Here is a 20,719-nt window from a genome sequence, read left to right as displayed (position 1 = left end):
AACATCCAACTAAAGTAAAATATAAAACTTCTGTCGGATTCACTCGGATGACTAATAGCTCAAATTGCTTAGGTTTAGTGATTGATACAGTTACTGAACAGCTAAATTTAGAGCTGACATAGATAGCTACTCCACCACCCTTAGCAGCTCTATCAAATCAAATCAAATCAACCTTTATTTATATAGCACTTTTTCAACAACATACGTCACTCAAAGTGCTGTGCATAAAAGACAATAAAATTTAAAAACAAGATGACAAGAAAAACCGTGCCCCCCCCCCCCCCCCCCCCCCCGCAAAAACACACACACCCACACACATCAAAAAATAAATAAATAAATAAAAAAGTGATAGAATGTAGAGACCTGGCTTTGTCCTGAAGTGGGGAAACGATATTTTGAGGACCTGTCCACATCAGCGACCCCACAACCCAAGTTCACGGAGAACACTACCACAGAACCCCCCAGATCCGATCAAAAGAGTCAGACCCAGGATATCCCACTGCAGCGACCCCGTTCACTGAGAAGGGTCAGTCACCGATGTGGAGGGTCCCTCAGAGGAAAACACTGGAGTGTAATGAATTTTAAAGGAATAAAATTAAAATATATATAAAACATGGACAAAAAAAAACAAATAATTAGATAAACCTTAATAGGCATATGAAATAGTAAGAGCGACTTAAAAATTAATAGAATAAATAAATAAATGTATTTACATACACATATAAAACTAGTTAAAAGAAAAAAAAAATCCTAAAATTCAACTAAAAGCTAAGTTAAAAAGGTAGGTCTTAAGCCTTCCTTTTAAAAACATGAACAGTCTCTGCGGCCCTGAGGCTCTCTGGGAGGCTGTTCCACAGGCGAGGTCCGTAAAAACTGAATGAGGCCTCGCGGTATGTTTTTGTTCTAACTTTTGGAATAACCAAAAGGCCTGTATCAGAGGACATCAGGGTCCGCGAGGGCTCATACTTTAAAATCATGTCAGATAAATATGAAGGCCCGAGACCATAAAAACATTTGTAAACCAATAAAAGAACTTTAAAATCAATTCTGAATTGCACAGGGAGCCAATGCAGCGATCCTAAAACCGGTGCAATGTGTTCCTGCCCCCTGGTCCTCGTCAGAACGCGTGCCGCTGAATGTTGCAGCAGTTAAAGATTTGCTATTCTTGTTCTGGGAAGACCAGAGAGCAGGGCATTACAATAATCTAATCTGCTGGTAATAAAAGCATGCATTAGCACCTCTGTACTGGCAAGAGAGAGAAATGGGCGGACTCTGGCTATATTTTTTAGATGATAAAATCCTGTTTTTGTGATATTTTTAATTTGTGGGATAAAATTCATCGCAGAGTCAAAAATGACACCCAGGTTTCTCAAACACTGAGAAGTTTTGTAATTCTTTAGTTTAGATAAAACTATCTCTCTTGTCCTCAGAACTGATCACTAAAACCTCTGTTTTGTCCTGGTTTAGCTGTAGGAAGTTATCTGCCATCCATGACTCAATGTCTAAAATGCATTTTAAGAGTGTGTTGACCGACTCTTCATCATCAGGAGACACAGCGATGTAGAGTTGAGTGTCATCAGCATAGCTGTGGAAACAAACGCCATGCCTCCTGATGACGTCCCCCAGTGGCAGCATATATAGATTAAAAAGTAGTGGGCCTAAAATTGAACCTTGGGGGACCCCACAGTTGATGTCAAAGACCTTTGAGGAGCATGTCTCCATATTTACGTAAAAACTTCGATCTGTGAGATGGGAATAAAACCACTTTAGTATGGTACCAGAGATGCCCAAACCTCTCAGTCTGTTGAGTAAAATACTGTGATCTACAGTGTCGAAAGCAGCACTGAGATCCAGTAGTCCCAGAACTGAGAGTTTCTGACAATCTAGGTTACATCTAATATCATTTACTATTTTAACAAGGGCCGTCTCTGTGCTGTAGTTTGTCCTAAAACCGGATTGATATTTTTCAAATATGTTATTTCTATTTAAAAACTCATTAAATTAATTAAAACAGTTTTTTCAATCATCAATCATTTTACATAAAAATGGCAAGTTGGATACTGGACGATAATTGTTATAATTGTTTGGATCTAAATTACTCTTCAGAATAGGCCTCACCACTGCCGTTTTAAAGGCAGCAGGGAAGACACCTGTCTGAAGAGAGTAATTTACTATATTTAAAAGCTCAAACTCAAAAAAGTCAAATGTTTTCAACAACGATGTGGGGATTGGGTCTAAAAGGCAGGTGGTTGGCTTTAACTGGGAGAAAACCTGACCAAGTGCCACAACATCAACCAGGATAAAACTTTCTAGTGTTTCCTCTGATAAATGCAATGCTATAGATTCATTAAAAGCAACACCTTTTTGAGTTAAAAGAGTAGATCTAATAGCATTGATTTTTACTACTGAAGTGGTCTGCAAAACTCTCACATACAGCATCTGAGGCTGCTATGGAGGAAATTTGAGTCTCTTTTAGTTAAACTGTCTATTGTTTTAAAGAGAACTTTAGGATTGTTTTTGTTTTGTAAAATCAAGTTTGAGAAGTGGAGGGTTCTAGCTTTTTTTATTGCATGACTGTACCTCATTTGTTGTTCTTTAAAAATTTCGTGATGTACAGTTAACTTTTTTTTCTCCACTTCCTCTCCGCTCTCCTGCATTCACGTTTCATGGCTCTGATTGGTTCGTTCCTCCAGGGTGCTGTAGCTTTAGTTTTCAACGTTTTAGTTTTAAGTGGAGCTACAGCATCAATGGCTGACTGTAGTTTGTTGTTAAAATGTTCAACCATAAAATCACATGATGCAGGTAAAATATGAGCGGGAGTTTGATGTAAAATATTGATAAAATTTGCAGCCACATCAGGAGTTATGTATCGTTTCCTCACAGTTCTCACTGGAGCTTCCTGTCGAGTAAAACTGGTGATATTAAAAAATATACAATAGTGATCTGACACAGCCATGTCAACAACAGAGGACACACTGCAGGACAGGCCATAGGTTATCACCAAGTCTAGAGTGCGCCCCCTGCTGCGGGTAGGCTGTGTGACATGCTGTGTGAAATCCATACAGTGCAAAAGGTTGAGAAACTCCTTTGCATGAGCATCACTGTCTTTATCAACATTGTAGGTTAAAATCACCAATTATTAAAACTGTACTATATTTGGAATGTATTACTGAAAAAAAATCAGAAAATTCTTGAATAAAACAGGAGGGAGGCTTTGGTGGTCTGTAGACAGTAACACATAAGATAAATGGGCTGGTAAAAGAAAATGCATGATGCTCAAATGAGGAGTAGCTATGTAGCGTGATTGTTTTGGTTGCAGATGAGCCACGAGCAATCGATGCAGTGCCACCGCCTTTTTTTATCTCCCCTGGTAGAAAATAAAAAGTAAAAATTTAGTGGGGAAGCTTCAGTGAGAACAACAGGAGCATCAGTACCCAGCCAGGTCTCTGTTAAAAGAAGGCAATCTAAATTGTTGTCTAAAATGAGCTCATTCACAATAAAAGATTTGTTTAAAAGAGAGCGAATGTTTAAAATAGCAAAGTTCAAAACAGTGTGTGTGTGCAGATGGATTGATTTATCTTTTTTTGTCCGGTAATGTGTGAATGTTATGGAGATGTCTAATTGTGGATCTGGTGGATCTGATCTGGGGATGTTTGTGAGATCTGCTTGTTATGTGAACTGGGATATGTTGTGTGATAACTCTGGTTTTAACTGAGGATGGGTGCCAGTGGTCCAGTCAGTCAGTGAGCAGTTTAGCAGAGCGGAGTGTGAGTTCAATGTTCATGGATAAAAGTTGAGATCCTGTTTGGTTTGGATGGATGCCGTCTGGTTTAAAGAGATTATGTCTATTGAAGAAGGTGATGAAATTATCAACATATGGAATAATATTGAAAATACAGTGTCCTTTAAGCCAGATGTGAAGTTGTCGCAGACGGCTGAATTTAATGTCTCCAAAGAGGGGAGATGGAAGCGGACCGGAGATGATGCACCGTTTGTCCAGCTGCTTGATGGAGTGGATGAGAGTGATGAAGTCCTTCTTGAGGGTCTCGGATTGCTGAAACTTAAGGTCATTCACTCCTGCGTGGACTATTATTGTGTGTGTGGAGGGGTTACGAAGGGAGAGCTGGTGGGCAGAGTTGGTGATGTCTCGGACGAGGGCGTCTGGGTGACAGAAGGTGCGCCTCCCGGTAACGCGAACATGCCTGACCATAGAGGTTCCCACGACGAAGGAGCCAGGGGGGTCCCTGCGGCCGTGAGATCTGGCCGCCGAAGTGAGCGGGCCCGTCGCAGCAGGAGGTCAAGCGGGAGTTGGCGTTACACCTGTTGCGCAAGCCGGGGAAGCGCCGATGAGGGGGGCGAGCCGCCAGGAAGAGGAGAGGTGGCGGCGGTCACCGCGACACCTGCCGCGGGGGGAGACGCAGCGGACTTTGAACCTGACGCCCCGGTCGCGACCGCAGAGTGATACCCCGCATTGCTTGCTGATTCCACGAGGACGTGGGTTACATTCGGGCGGCGGCGGCAGTCAGGGCGTCTACTCACTGTGTCTCTCAGTAGCTGTCGGCGTTTGGCGGACGATGAATCTTCAGATGCCGGGCGGCTTTCTTTGTCGGGCCGAGAAGCAGCGACAGGGCGATGGTTTTCTCCGCTGAGTGGAGAAGCAGCTTCCATAACGTCGTCAGATGTTGGACCCGACAGAACATCATAGCGGTTGGAGAGAATGAGCCCATCACGGTCCAGGGGTCTTTTCCTGCGGCACACCACCTCAGACCAAAGTGGTTTTGGTGTGGAGCTCGAGGAAGGCCGCGGCCAGGTGTCAGGATCCCAGTGATTCGTGTCTTCCACAGCCGCTTTCAGGGAAGCAATATGCATGGACTGTTGATGCGCCAGGTCCAGAAAAGAGTTCAACAGATCATTCTTTGACCTCGACTCATCAGAGAGTTTCTGGATGTCCTTTTTGAGGTTAGTGATCTGTGTGTCAGGGTTTGTTGGTGCCGTCACCGCAGTGGAGGTGGACGTAGACGTAGCGGCGGCAGCAATCTTCCCCAAGTGACCACATTACGACACTATACACATTATAGCCTTGAATAGCAATATCATCGTCAGTGACAGACTTTTTTAACCAGGTCTCTGAGAGAACAATTATATCAGGATTGGTTGTAAAAACCCATAACTTGATCAAGTCCAGTTTTGGCAACAAACTTCTTACATTGAAGTGCAGAAATCCAAGTCCAGTTCTACATTTAAAGTGTTCAGGTGTAATGTCTTGAAAAGGCCCCGGATTAAGTTGCACATTACCAGTGAGCAAAAGCAGTAAAGAAATTATACATTTTAATCTATGAATCCGTTTGTTCATATTAATTTTTTTCCGTTAGAGATAAAATTTGACCCATTCTGAGGTGCAACACATTGAATTGTTGCTTTGGGGATGAGATATGGAATTGGACAGATCTGATGTTCTTCTTCTTCATAGACTTTAGTTGAAGAATATTGTAAAACTGTTGGAGAAGTTATACTCTCAGAGGCAAGATTCAATGAAATCTCTGTGGGTCCAAAGAGACATAAAATCCATAACGTATAACACAAGGAAAACATTTTGAGTAAATACCTCCAGAAACAAGAGACAGGGAGATGAAGAAGCGGTCAAGACCAGGAGGAAAAATGGCCTAGTCCAGTTGTTACTGGAGAGCTGCTTTGGCCTGGTAGTAGCTGCAGAGCTGGTATGTCCTGGTGGCTGAAGAGCTGGCACAGCCCGGCGGCTGGAAAGCCGGTGCAGCCCGGTGGCTGAAGAGCCGGCACAGCCCGAAGGCGTGTAAGCGGCGGTTTTCCCGTAGCTCCAGTGCAGCAATCAACGGCAGAGATGCGGGTGTTTTACGGGGGGGCTGTGATGAGCGACTTCTCAATTAACGGGCAGCGTAGTGGAACCACCAGACGTTCCACTACACTACATGGAGTGGCCAACGATAAAGACGGGAAGGTCTCCCTTGGGGGGTCCTGGCTCGTACCTGGGGTTGGGGCGGGGGGATGCCCGGAACTCCTGGGTGGTGGTGGGGTGCTCGTTTGGGGCTGTGGGCGTCCTTCTCCGGTGGGGCCCTGCATTGGGCACTCCCGGCGGGGCGGGGGGGCTGCTCTCCTGGTTGGGCTGGGGCGGCGCTCTCTTTCCCTCCGTGCCTCCCTGCTCTCTGACTCTGGGGGCCTTGCGGCGGTCCTGCTGGCCCTGGCCTGGGTGGCGGGCTTGGTCGCCCGGGCGGCGGTTGTTCTCTGCCAGTTCCCGTGTGGTGTTGGGGGGGATTCCGGCTGCCGCTGCTTCTGCGGTGGGGGTGGCTGGGCAATCTCCCTCCTTCTTTTCACGTTCCACCATCCATTTTAGAAGAACATAAACACTCACCTGAGCACAGGTGTTAGCTCACCTTTGCACTAACAGTTTGCATGATTGAATGACTGAAATATTTCACACTAGTTGGTTTTAAGGCATAAGTATGCGTGTGAACACTATCTGTTTTGTGTACATGTCGACAGGTGGACATTTTTGCAGCTACCAGGTGTGTTTATAACATTTGAGTGTGTGTGTGGACAGGCCCCGGCCTTTTTGTACTACATTTGAACCTTACCATAATGATTAACAACCAGTAAACTTGTTGCTTTATGCTGCTTCATGGTCTTACCCCCCTTCCCCTCCTATTATCACCCTCCTACCCCCCCTCTCTCTAACGTCCCTCTCTCTCTTCTTCCCCTCTTTCCTTTTCCATCCGGTCCAACACCAAAGATTTTCAAACATGATTGAAATTAATAAAGTTTGACCTCAATTACAAAAGGGGTTTATTCAGACATACCTTTGGTTTGTCTGAAGATTAATAACCCCTCTTGTTAAAGTAAAATATGTCCAACACAAGAGGCCCTCAGCTCTCATCTGTCTGCCTAGCTGTTGGACAGGACAAGGACACACACTCGCATACATACTCATGAAACGCGAGCACGTACACTCTCGCGTGATGACTGTGTGTGAGGCGGCCACTGCGTGTGAGAAGAATAGGGAAAGCCACTGTGAGTGGCTAAAATGCGTGTAGGGGGAGGGGCGTAGAGATAATCGAGTGCGCGTAAACATCTGTGGGAAGGAAACGGAGACAAATATCACAACCTGATATGTATCTCCTCCTTGGTCGTCTCCCATGTAGTCCACTCTGGCTCAAACAACGACGAATGGTGCGATCTGACACTGATGTACCTTGATCTAGGAGTTCACCTTTAATGTCTTTGGAGGTTGTTCTGGGCTCTTTGGATACAGTCCCAACTATCGGTCTCTTCAATTTGTCATCAATGTTCATCTTCCAGCCACGTCCAGAGAGGTTGGCTACTGTCCCGTGGGTCCTTTCTTTCTGAATAATATGTGCCACTGTCGTCACAGGAGCTTCAAGCTGCTTAGAGATGGTTTTATAGCCTTTACCTTTACCATGTTTGTCTATAATTTTGTTTATAATGTCCTGGGAAAATTCTCTCCTTTGCTTTCTGTTGTCCATGTTCAGTTCATACAGCAACATGACTATTTGTCTCCCTTTAAATAGGCAGACTGACTGGTTATGGGTTTGAAAACAGCTGTGAAGTCAATTAAAGGACATACCTGAGTTCATCATGACCCCCTGGACAATTAGTTCTCAGTCTTTTATGGAGGTACCGTCATTTTGTCCAGCCCTATTTCATTAGTTTTTTTTTAAAAATAATTCTGTTATCAGCAACGCAAAAGTAATGGCTGATTTTGATTATTTAATTTTCTATAAATTTTAATTCATTGTTACTATTGTATGATTCAAGTCATTTCAGTGAGCATTGTAGACTTTCTTTCTTTAACTGAGGGGTACCAGCAATTTTGTCCACCACTGTATGTGTCTTTATTTGATTTAGCAGCACCAACTACAATAGTCCGACTGAACTGTGTTTAGTTTTGGAAATTCTGTGAAAGGTTTTGGAAAAGTTATGGTAAACCATTGCTAAAAAAAAGTGTACAAACCCTGTTTAAAAACCTGTGCTCTGAGCACAAGCCCCTCCCAGTCCACAAAAACGGGTGGGTTCTCACATTCATACGTATGAAAATAAGGAACAGGAAGAGTCTGCACTGTCAGCACCACCCCGAGGCCAATGCACACACCCACTCTCTCTACAGAGCTAGCAGTGATCGGCTAAACGCTTTCCTTTTTATATGCACAATATGCATATCCATCTTTGCAATAGTTCGGATGTTGTTTGTTTAGGTCCGCGAAATGCAGACACTGCCGAAGCCGGCTCTAGATTGACGTCATGAAATGGGGGGCACCCGCAGGGAGCGAAAGCTGGTGCCTCACAGATCAAGTCGTCTTACATCCTGGTAGGAAACCTGCGAAAATAACATTTCATTTAAAAAATCTTTCTTTAGTGTGCCAAAGGTAATAATAAATTTATATGGATATATTTTTTTCTGCACGGCATAAGAGAAGCATAATATTGGCCCCTTTAAAGTTATATCTTTACATATATTTTTGAGGATTGTTTAGTGTAAGTTTATTCTGGTGCAATTCACATGAGATCTCACCTGATTGTCTTGTAGGACAGGTATACAGCCTTGGCAGAGCTGAGTATGGACGTCTGGGTTTGGGTCAGGGTGCAGAGGAGAAGAGTGTGCCCACAGCTGTCACAGGGGTGGAGCCGGCCAAAGGAGTGTCTTGCGGAGCTTCAGTCAGCTATGCGGTGACCAGAGAAGGTAAGAAAAACATCTAAACAACTAAAAGGCCTTACAGCTAGCCAGTTTGCTATATTGTGGCCCCTCACTATATTCTGGTTCACCTTTTGCGGTCTTGCTGTTTAGCAGAATTTCTCTCTGTTTAGTAATTCTGGTCTTTTTCATTCTATAATACTGGACTTATTTTTTCTACAATGGTTTGAACTTTGGAAATTTAAACGACAGAGAAGTGTGAAAATTTTCATATCTGTCTGAGAAAGTGTATAAAGTATATAAGTAAGTGCAAGTATGCAAGTAAGGGTTTGAGTGCCTTAAAACAGCTACAACGGGGGTGTCACTCATTTTGATTCGGGGAGCTCATTCAACCCGTATGATCCTAAGTGGGCCGGACAAGACCAAAAAACAGCTTTGTTTTTTTTTTCTTGGGAGCCTTATCACTTAACTTTTACACATTCATTCACGCATTTCACTTTTTAAAACATTGGTTTATTCAATTTTATACAGACTAAACATTTTACATCTAACACTGAAGTTATGAGTTAACCTCACTTTCTCTCCTGATACTTCACACCGCCATCAATATCAGGGTTCAAATCCTGTGCAGAAACATATTTACTGTCATTCAAGTGTGCAAAACACAATGAAATGTCCCAGAATCTTTTCTTGGTTAGCTGCCTGAATTTTGTGGCAACACCTACCTTCTTCCTGACCTTTAATGGGGCGCCATCAGTGACGAGACTGTCATCACGTGACCAGTTTACTCCAACATTGTCGAGCACAGTAACTAGAGAGCTGACTGTCATCAGCTGTTGTTGTACCCATCAACTCAAGAAAATCTGCTGTGATGGTCTCTTTAACACTTCTAATAAATATGCACAGCTATATATATCTGTGATGTCGTTGCTTTCATCAATAGTGACCGAAAATACAATAAATGACTGGATTCCTTCATTTGGCGTCCAAGTCTCCTCAGAGATGTTGTATCTGGAATCGTAATCCTTGACAGACTTATGTTGACAAAGCTCTACTGCTTTTTGGGGTACAATCTGCAGCCTTCAGCATTTTTCAATAAATTCACCATCTGGAAATGGTTTGGATGTTTGCACCAATGTGTTTACAATAAAGCAGCTGTCACTGCTCCATCACTGACGTCACGGCTGCAGTAAATGCAGATGGGTATTTTTTCCGTCCAGCTAATAGTTGGTAAATCTTCGGTTTTCTTAACTGCAAATAGTGAATCTTTTCTTTATGGTGTCTCATTGTGGCGATGAATGTTACGTTTGTTGAGCACTGCGACCTGTTGATGACATACCAAGCATGCAGGTTTTGCATTCAGTTCAGCTCCGTGAACAAATTAAATTCTTAAAATTTTTCCTGGAAAGTTCAGCACTTTACTTCAACCTTTTCTACTTTTTGACATCTTGGTCATTAGGGTGTCACTACTGATCATTCTTATAGCAATGTAACAGTGGTGAGGCTCACGGGGAACCAAACTACATTTTACCCAGACACAGAGCTGTTAAGTTTCGCTTTTGGCACATGCAGAGAGATATGCTGTTTTACCAGTTTTGACCCCTTATAATTTTTACTCTTCATGACCCGGCTGGACCGCGGGCCGTATGTTTGACACCCTTGATCAACAATCATACCCCACAAATTTCGCCTTTCCCGGGTTACCTTTAGAACGTAACCTTTGTGTTAAACAAGGGACCACTGTCTTGTTAAAGAGATCATATGTTGTTAAATTGTTGTTTGTCGAGATCTGCTCAGGCTCTACATAATCATGGCCCGCAGCAGTCACAGACCGCAAGGATCATATTGTAACTGCTACGAGGGTCGAACACTCAAAATGGTCCAAAACGTCAAGAAAACGCGTCAATTTGCCAAAAAACCAGGTCAAAAGTCGCCCAAAGCACAAAACGACATTACAATTGTGTAACGCAACAAAAATGCACACATACATGCACAACACCACCGCAAAAACGTCAAAATTGTAATCGCAAAAATGACGACAAAAACGTAAAAAAAGCCCTCAAAGGAAGGGTTTAAAGCCAAAAAAGACATGCCCAGCCTATAGTAAAAGACAGGCCGCATTAAAATACATAGGAAACCTGCCGCAAAAACTTCTATTGTTTCTACTTCGGTCTTTTTCCTTCTTCTCGTTTCTAACGGATCCGTTGATCGCAAATTTGACCCCTGCCACATACCCGAAAACTCACCAAAATTGGCCCACACCTAGGATAAATTGAAAATGAATTTTCAGCAAAGAGAACGTCACCCCTTCCCCAAAGTCGATGACATCACAGCGTGCGTTCCCGTACAAAAAAATGAATGGGCCGAAAATTGCTTATAGGGCCATAAAAAAGATATTTCAAATTAGAGCCGCGAAACCAAAATTTGGTGTTGGAGATATCCCAAAGAAGTTTTGAAATCATTATGGGATGGCCACACGACCTACGGCTAGGCGGCCATTTTGTGGCAAACTCAGAGAAATGGCGATTTTTGTGTTTTTTTTACATTATGGGAAAAAACACTTTTTTTGAGCGATTATCACGAAATCGCAGAAACATGCCACCAGCTTGATTCTACAGCTACCAAATAAGTTTCTATGACCTTGGGAAGAGGCGGCCATCTTGAATTTAAAAAAAAAAAAGCACCTTTAGTAACAGATACAAACGAAAACTCGTCCTAGGGATTTTTATCGCTCTTCCTGAAACTCCTCGGGCATCAATGGCAACCTACTTTGGACAAAATGTTGGAATTAGAAGTTGTAGATTTTTGGCGCTCATGTCACCCAAACACTAAAGGGTTCACCTTTTTCTCTCCAGTTCACCACTCACACTCCCGTTTAGACTATTTATTAATCAGTAACTCTCTTTTAAAAAATATTCAAAGCTCCAATATCCATCCAATTATTATCAGTGATCATGCACCAGTCTCTGTAAATATTTCTAGGGAAAAATCCACACCCTCTGGTACAACCTGGAGGTTTAATACGTCTCTGTTAAGGGACCAGGAATTTCTTGAGTTCTTTAAAAAAGAGTGGGCAACCTTCTTAGACTTCAACAATACTCCAGACATCCCACCGTGCATTCTTTGGGAAAAAGCAAAGGCAGTCATGAGAGGGAAAATCATTTCTTATTCAACGCACAAAAAACTCAAAGAGAAAGCAGATTTATTAGAATTAGAAAATAAAATCAAAACCCTGGAGACTGCTTATGCTGCTTCTGCACAGGAACACATTCTGGGAGATCTGAAAAATTTAAAGCTGCAGTTAAATGACATCATTAATAAACGAACACAATTTCAAATACAAAGGCTACGACTTGAAAGATTTGAAAACTCTAATAAATCTGGCAAATTTCTGGCTAATCAGCTTAAATTAATAGAGAAAAATCATCAATCACCTCTATTACGGACCAAACAGGAAATGTCACTCATGACCCGGTCAAGATTAATAACGCATTTGAAAACTTTTATAAAAACTTGTACACACGGCGCCGGATGGGCTGCCCATCTGCACCTGGGGCTGGGATCGGCCCTTCCCTGGCTCTGGGACGGGATGGGACAACCCTCTCGGGGCCCCCGGTCGCCCTGGGTGTCATCCGCTTCGGCTGCGGGGTCTGGGGTGGGGGGCTTGTCGGCCCTGTCCTGTGGGGGGGCGTTCTGGGGGGGAGGGGGGGGCCATTATTGGTACGGGTCGGGGTCTCCGCTGAGGCAATCAGTGGTTGCCTCGGCCGGTTGGCCTCCTCTGTCCCGTCAAGGCCTGACCAGAGCTCCTCCAGGGCCGGCGTCTGGGGGTGGGGGCCTGGGCTTGCTCCGGGGGGGGCGACGCTTTCTGGCTCATCTCTCTCTGTGTGGGGTGGGTGGTGCCGGGCCTGGGGTGTCGGCGCCTCCGGGGGTGGGGCCCCTGGGCTGGGTGGCCCTGGCGCCTTTGCTGGGGGGGGGGGGCTGGGGGACAGCTGTTTGACCACTGGGGGACAGTCTACCAGCTGTCCCCAACTTACCCCCTTCCTCATATAACTTCATATTAGGGTGAGGGGGTGGGGGGTCTAGCCTGCGATGCGCCTTGGGGGGGGGGCTACTTGGCAGTGGCCCCCCTCCTATGGTTGCCGTATGGAATGGGCCCCCCCTCTTTCGGTTTTATTTGCACCTTAGACATGTAGGGTCCTTGGTAGGGGGAGTGCTTGGACATCACTGCAAGCAAGCAGCAGATGTCCTCCTGGCACCCTACCCGCCAATTTTAACCGCACCTCAGACATTTAGGGCCCCTTGGTGGGGAGGGTGAGGGGACGTCACTGTGAGTAATCAGGAGATGTCCCCTTAGTGCCCTACTCGCCAATTTTAACTGCACTGCCCTTAGTACACACACACCCCCCCCTTCAATATATACATTCCAACATAAACACACACACATGCACACACACACCCTCTCAAACACACATACACGCACACACATTTTGCAAGGAAGGTGGGACCTGGGTCCATCTGTCCCCTACCCCCTCCCTGGTGGGGGGTGAGGGCCCCTTGGCGACGGCGGCCGTGTCCCTTGGGTGCCGGCTCCCTGGGCTCGGCGGTGCTCTCTCCGCACGGTGGGGGGGTTCATATTACACCTGAGCCGGGGGTGTTCGTGTCCCTGGGGGGTGGGTCCTGGTCCTTGCCGCTGAGCGCTGGGCCCCGCCAAACTTCCAACATGGCCGAGCCTGGTCGGGCCATATTTATAACACCCCTTGTGGGCCACCCTTTTTTCCCCGGGATTCCCACCTCCTGGGCGGGGGCGGCGGGCCCCTGCCTTGCTCCTCCCTGGACCAACCGTGGGCCGGGTGGGTGGCTGCCTGGAGTGCGGAGCGGGTCTCCCTTGGGGGGTCCTGGCTCGTACCTGGGGTTGGGTCGGGGGGATGCCCGGAACTCCTGGGTGGTGGTGGGGTGCTCGTCTGGGGTTGTGGGCGTCCTTCTCCGGTGGGGCCCTGCGTTTGGCTCTTCCGGCGCGGCGGGGGGGCTGCTTTCCTGGCTGGGCTGGGGCGGCGCTCTTTCCCTCCGCGCCTCCCTGCTCTCTGGCTCTGGGGGCCTCGCGGCGGTCCTGCTGGCCCTGGCCTGGGTGGCGGTCTTGGTCGCCCAGGGGGCGGTTGTTCCCTGCCTGTTCCCATGTGGCGTTGGGGGAATTCCGGCTGCTGCTGCTGCTGCGGCGGGGGTCTGGGTGTGGGGGTGGCTGGGCGCTCCTCATCCTTCTTTTCACATTCCACCATCCAATTTAGAAGAACATAAACCAGGGGTGGCGAACACGCGGCTCTCGAGCCGCATGCGGCTCTTGGACAATGAGCGTGCGGCTCTTTGCGTCTCGTCATATTTTCCATATCCTGTGCCTCATTTCATAATTTTTTCCCTCTTAAACCACACTCAAACCATCAAAGGGTATTAAAATAAATAATTAATAATAAAAGTAATTTGGCAGTGTGTGTGTGTGTGTGTGTGTGTGTGTTTGATTCTGCTCCCGACACATACGTGACCGCCAATCATTTGCGCGGGTTACGCCCACTGCCGGAACACAGATACAGATTGATGTGCGTGCACACCGTTACCCTCATGGTCAAAATGGTGAAATTCAGAGTATACAGATAAACACAGGATGTTTCTGGAAGACGGGAAGATTCTTACTTTTTACTGAACAGAATAGCGTCACGATGTTTATTATTATGAGCTTTTGGAACCAGTAACATTGGTCATGGCAGAAAAGAACAAAACGTATCCCGGAGAAAATGAAAAACTTCCTGATCTGACACAAATTGTCTCCTTTATTAACAAGTTGAAGCTTTTCAAAGTGCACATTCAAACGGCAATCATCCCACTTGCCTTCTTTGCGGAGCTCAAACAGCAGAAAGCTGCAATCAGAATGAATGAAGCGCAGAACGTGACGCTGCTTGCGCAACTGGACTGAAACGACCGCAGATCCTTTTTATCATTGATCGTTTAATACAGAGACTGACTCCCTGAGATCCCTGCTTGTCACTGATGAGGCAGCGAGAGAACCGGAGATAAATGAGCAGAAATCTCTTTGAAAGAAGGCCCTGTTATAATTTGGAGAACAGACATCGGTCCGTTCTGACCGACACTCACGTAAAGGAGCTGATCACAGAGGCTACAACTGGCTTGGGGCTTAGCCCCGCCTTCAGCCCCTAAGACTCATGGGAAGGGGGGCATTTTCAGTGTAAAACCATGAGCCAGGTAGCTGTTAGCAGAATTGAGTTCCATGCCGTTTGGGCGAATGGGTGTGTATCGAAGTTACCGGGTTCCTAATGTGAGCAGGAAGGAGAGTACGTGAATGACGCAGTCAGTTAAATTATAACTGACTTAGTATAAACTGATTCATTGCAATTTATTAATATTTAAGAAATTATTTGCTTTTGATGCAAATGTAAGTCATACAATTTTGAATTAAAAAAACATGTAAAGCAAGATATTCTAATGAAGGTCAAAATTAATTTAAGTTGCACACAACTGAAATGTAATGTATTTAATGTGTTTATTGTGAATATAAATGACTCAGACACCAGAAGGATGCTCTGTCCAGATGTTTGTGTATTTGTTGGTGTAAGTATCATTGAAAGAGGAATGTTGAGACACAAAGAATTACCAGTTAAATGCTGTTGGATAAACGATGAAATATTCAGTTTTATCATCATAAATCTGACTTCAGAGGAGTCACATTCTCACCAGCATCAACCTTACTGCCCGTCACTGAGTAGTTGTGTGTCAGAGAGAGGCAGAGAAAAGAGTGAGATGAAGAGAGAGAGAGTGTGTGTATGAAATGAGAGAGAGGTGCCTGTGTGTGGAGGGGGTATCTGACCTCTAGGGTAGTCTCTGTGTTAACTCTGGCTAAGCTGCATTGATGTATGTATTGAGGGTGGACACTTTTCTTGAAATAATCACAATTATAATACTGCTGTTCTGTTGTAGGGAGAGGAGTGTGTTATGGACAATAATACAGCTTTAATTGTGTGTGTGTGTGTGTGTGTGTGTGTGTGTGTGTGTGTGTGTGTGTGTGTGTGTGTGTGTGTGTGTGTGTGTGTGTGTGTGTGTGTGTGTGTGTGTGTGTGTGTGTGTGTGTGTGTGTGGGTGTGTGTGTGTGTGTGTGTGTGTGTGTGTGTGCGTGTGTGTGTGTGTGTGTGCGTCTTGGCAGGTCAGTGTGTGGTGTGGCTCTTTGACTCTCACAGTGAAAAAATTTGGCTCTTGGTGTCAAACTTGTTCACCACCCCTGACATAAACACTCACCTGAGCACAGGTGTTAGCTCACCTTTGCACTAATAGTTTGCATGATTGAATGAATGAAAGATTTCACACTAGTTGGTCCAAAGGCATAGGTATGCGTTCGTGAACACTATCTGTTTTGTGTACATGTTGACATGTGAACATGTCAACAACAGGTGTGTTGATAATATTTGAGTGTGTGTGAACAGGCCCCGCCCTTTTTGTACTACATTTGAACCGTACCGTAATGATAAACAACCAGTAAACCTGTCTGCTCTATGCTGCTTCATGGTCTTACCCCCCCCTCTAACTATCACCCCCCCCCCCCCCCCCCCCCCTGACATCCCTCCCTCTTCTTCCCTTCTTTCCTTTTCCGTCCGGTCCAACACCAAAGATTTTCAAACATGGTTGAAATGAATAAAGTTTGGCCTCAATTACAAAAGGGGTTTATTCAGTCATACCCTTGGTTTGTCTGAAGATTCATCCTCTGGGAGAGTGTGAGCTGCAGTCACAGGAAACCATTTGGGTAGGATTAATACACGGCCGCACGCGTTTCTGGGTCTGTGCGAACCAGAAACAAGTTAAGCACTGGGTGCATGTATTTCGAAAATTACATACGAATAGACACGTTCTAAAAAGGAAAGTAAGGAGCTCCTTCATGTGGTCCGGGGAGGGGGCTGTCAAGTCTCCCCAAATGTTTTCCTGCTTCAAGCCCAGTCAGTGTCACGCCCCCAAGAGTCATATACCCTACTGTGATTGGTTTGTTTGTCAGCTCCGCACACAACACTGAAAAAGTGTCAGTCATAAAAAAAAACTGGCGGGACGCACTAACATTAAACTTTCACATTAAGGCGGGGGCCATAAATAGCCCGCTGGCTGCAAGTTTGAGACCCCTGATCTAGGGTGTTCTTAAGTAGCAGGGTTATAATTTCCTTAATTTCTTGCAGTTTTTTGTTTTTCAGCTGTTATCTTTCTTCATTTCTTGGGATATTTTATGTTTCATTCCTTACTCTTTCCTCTGTTTGTTTCTACTCATTCCAGGATCTGTTTATGCCTGGGGAATGGGAACCAACCTCCAGCTTGGCACTGGGGAGGAGGATGACGAGTGGGGCCCTGTGAAGATGACGGGCAAACAGCTGGAGGGTCGTGAAGTACTGTTGGTCTCCAGTGGAGGGCAGCACACAGTCTTACTGGTAAAGGACAAGCAAGAGAGTTGATGTCTTTTCCAGAGTGGAGGAGTGTTTGGATGCTCTGCACTAGACTAATCTGTATCTGTAGTGAGGGTACGTGAGCTCAGGATGAAAGTTGGATCTTTTTGTTAGGACTGCTGTTCTTACCTTGGGAGGAAATGTTTATGGACGTATTTCGTAGTATGAGACAAGCAAGTATTTTTTTAATAGTTTTTTAAAATCTTTCTCTTTATAAAATCATTGAAAGGCTGTGGTGGTATTTTGAATGTTTGTGAATATGGCTGCATGTACAGAACGAAAACGCACACTGTTAATGACTCCTATGGACAATGTTTTCTTTAAGCAATAATTCGATTACATCTTGTTCAGACGTAAATACAAGTTTGAGATATTTCTTGGTCATTGTTCAACATTTACACAACTATGCTGCACATTTGATGAAAAAAATACTGGGTTCCTAAACTTTTTTTCCTGTCTGAAATAAAAAAAATTTCCCCCTAGTTAAAGTCTTTACTTACTTTGCAGCTTTCAATTTCTTTTGTTTTTTTTCTTTAAAGGTAAGTTTCTTGGCAACTTTTAAATTTCGAAGCTTCTTGAAGGAGAAAATTTGTAAGGCGCTTTTCCTTTTTTTTTTTACACAGACTCTGTAGAGGCATACAAAAAAAGCGGTGGCTGCAGTAAAGCAACAATGAAACTGCATGGTTGATGAACATGTCAGTTTGATGCTCCTTTCAGAACTGCTTCCATGTGTGTGCTTCATTGTAGGTAACAGCAACTTATAGCTGTATCTGAATGGAGATTCTGTCAGCTGTTTTCTTTCAGATGCAAATGACTGTAAAAGAAAGTCAGCCCTATTTCAACTCTACTACATGTACTTTTTTTTTTTTTAAACTTGTCCTGTCCAACAGCTGGGCCACAGATGAGAGTTGAGGGCCTCTTGTGTTGGACATATTTTACTTTAACAACAGGGGTTATAAATCTTCTGACAAACCACAGGTATGTCAGAATAAACCCCTTTTGGAATTGAGGCCAAACTTTATTCATTTTAATTGTTTTTGAAATTCTTTTGTGTTGGACCGGACGGAAAAGGAAAGGAGGGAAGAAGAGAAAGGGACATTAGAGAGGGGGGGGATAGGAGGGGGGAGGGGGTAAAACCATGAAGCAGCATAAAGCAACAAGCTACTGGATGTTTATCATTACGGTAAGGTTCAGATTGAATACAAATCTCAAAGGGGCGGGGCCTGTCCACACACACTGAATTGCTATAAACACACCTGTTAACTGCAAAAATGCACATGTCAACATGCACACAATACAGATATTGTTCACACACGCATACTTATGCCTTCAAGCCAACTAGTGTGAAATATTTCATTCATTCAATCACGCAAACTATTAGTGCAAAGGTGAGCTAACACCTGTGCTCAATTGAGTGTTTATGTTCTAAAATGGATGTTGGAATGTGAAAAGGAGGGGGACTGACCAGCCACCCCCACACCAAGACCCCCGCCGCTGCAGCCGCGGCAACCAGAAGCCCCCAACGCCACACGGCAGCAGGCAGAGAACAACCGCCACCCAGGCCAGGGCCGCCACGAGGCCCCCAGAGCCAGAGAGCAGGGAGGCATGGGGGGGAAGAGAGCGCCGCCCCAGCCCAACCAGGAGAGCAGCCCCCCCGCAGCGCCAGGAGGGCCCAACGCCGGGCCCCACACGAGAGGGGTGCCCACAGCCCCAGATGAGCACCTCATCACCACCCAGGGGGTCTGGGCATCCCCCCGCCCTAACCCCAGGTAGGAGCCAGGACCCCCAAAGGGAGACCCGCTCCACGCTCCAGGCAGCCACCCACCAGGCCCACGGTCCAGAAAGGTGCAAGACAGGGGCCAGCCGCCCCCGCCCAGGAGGGAGGGCACCCCAGGAAGAAGGGGGCCCACCAGGGTTGTTGTAGACATGGCCCGACCAGGCTCGGCCACAGATGGAAATTGGCAAGGCCCAGTACCCGGCGGCAAGGACCAGAACACAGCCCACAGGGACACAGACACCCCCGGCTCAGGTGTGATATGATCCCCGGCTGCTGGCCTTGCCAGAAAGCTCAGGGATCCCTCTCCCCGCGTGGGGAGAGCACTGCCGGGCCCAGGAAACCGGCACTCGGGGGACACGACCGGCATTGCCAAGGGCCCCGCACGCCCCACCAGGGATGGGGTAGGGGACAGATGGTCCAAGGTCCCACCTTCCTTGCGAAATGACTGTGCGTGTGTTAGTGAGGGTGTGTGTGTGCATGTGTGTGTGTTTATGTTGGAATGTATATTTTGAGGGGGGAGGGGTGTGTGTACTAAGGGGGGTGCAGTTAAAATTGGCGGGTAGGGCACTGAGGGGACATCTCCTGATTACTCACAGTGATGTCCCCTCACCCTCCCCACCAAGGGCCCTAAATGTCTAAGGTGCAGTTAAAATTGGCGAGTAGGGCACTGAGGGGACATCTCCTGATTACTCACAGTGATGTCCAAGCACCCCCCATACCAAGGACCCTACATGTCTAAGGTGCAAATAAAACCGAGAGAGGGGGGGCCCATTCCATACGGCAACCATGTACTGCATGTACTTAATAATCTTTGAACATTCTTCCAGTGCAGTATACATAAACAGTCTTCTGACAGTGCAAACTCTTTGGTAAATCTGAAAATCTGTGGGGGAAAAATCTGAATGTAATGCAACTCTCGGGGAACCGAGACTCAGAGCTCGCAGGCATATTCTCTCCCAGCATAAGCAGCTCTTGGGGCAGCTGGGCTCCCACACAAACATGCGGCTCTGCACTGCGTCCTACCACGGCACGTAGTGTTCAATGGGCAAACTCGGAGGCAGACTGAAGCATGTAGTGTCTAACAGCAGCTAGGCCTTGCTGGAGAGTTGGTTTGGTTGCTAGATAGTTCTCTTCGGCCTTACCGTGCAGTTGCAACACCAAACGCGCGCACATACCCCTTCAGCTGGCCACCGATTGGTCACACTCTTCTAACCTCCCTACCCCTCAACCCTCAAAAAGATCTGTGTCTGTTAGAATGAACTGGCTGCTCCACACGAGCGAACCGTGTCTCTGAGCAGAACAGCTTTGGTCTCATAGTGTTTGAAGGCAGGGAAGGTGCTTTGTTATAGCGTTCAATCCAGAGAAGGGTTTGGACCGCAGTCCGTTCGGCTGGAAATGCACTTAATAATAATCGGAACAATGATAAAAGCACGTTTATACCTGGTGCGTCACACAACCTCACCAGGCCCAGTCAATAAAACCCCCGGGAAATCAGGATCTAGCTCTACCGTGATCCTGTCAGAAACTAAAAATAAAAACATCAGGCACTGCTTAAAAACATCAACAGGTAAGGATAAAAGCAGTCTTTCCACACTCTAGGTTCGAGCCAACTAACACCGCTCTGTGAGCTAACCAGCTTTTCTCACAGGAAACTAGCGCCATGGCAACCACACATAAACTTCCTTTTTATACCCTCTGCACAGTGGGAATAGCGACACCCGAAGGGGCCTCCTATTACAGTCATGTAAAAATATATCACAATTTAAAATATATAATTTATCA

The 20,719-nt window shown here is 45.9% G+C and overlaps 1 protein-coding gene across 1 annotated transcript in view; it reads left to right on the top strand.

Moving 5' to 3' along the window:
• Positions 1 to 17,642, top strand: part of rcc1 (regulator of chromosome condensation 1) — a 42,024-nt gene extending 24,382 nt beyond the window's left edge. Inside the window, exons 9-10 of the mRNA XM_023964257.1 lie at positions 8,576 to 8,728; positions 16,994 to 17,642. Of these exons, the coding sequence (XP_023820025.1) occupies positions 8,576 to 8,728; positions 16,994 to 17,169 (329 nt within the window). The 3' untranslated portion in view covers positions 17,170 to 17,642. The remainder of the gene's footprint in view (positions 1 to 8,575; positions 8,729 to 16,993) is intronic.
• The last annotated feature ends 3,077 nt before the right edge of the window (positions 17,643 to 20,719 follow it).

Source organism: Oryzias latipes, chromosome 16 (genome assembly GCF_002234675.1).
Source record: "Oryzias latipes chromosome 16, ASM223467v1".
NCBI classification, from domain to species: Eukaryota; Metazoa; Chordata; class Actinopteri; order Beloniformes; family Adrianichthyidae; genus Oryzias; species Oryzias latipes.
This window is presented reverse-complemented; position numbering and strand designations above follow the sequence as displayed.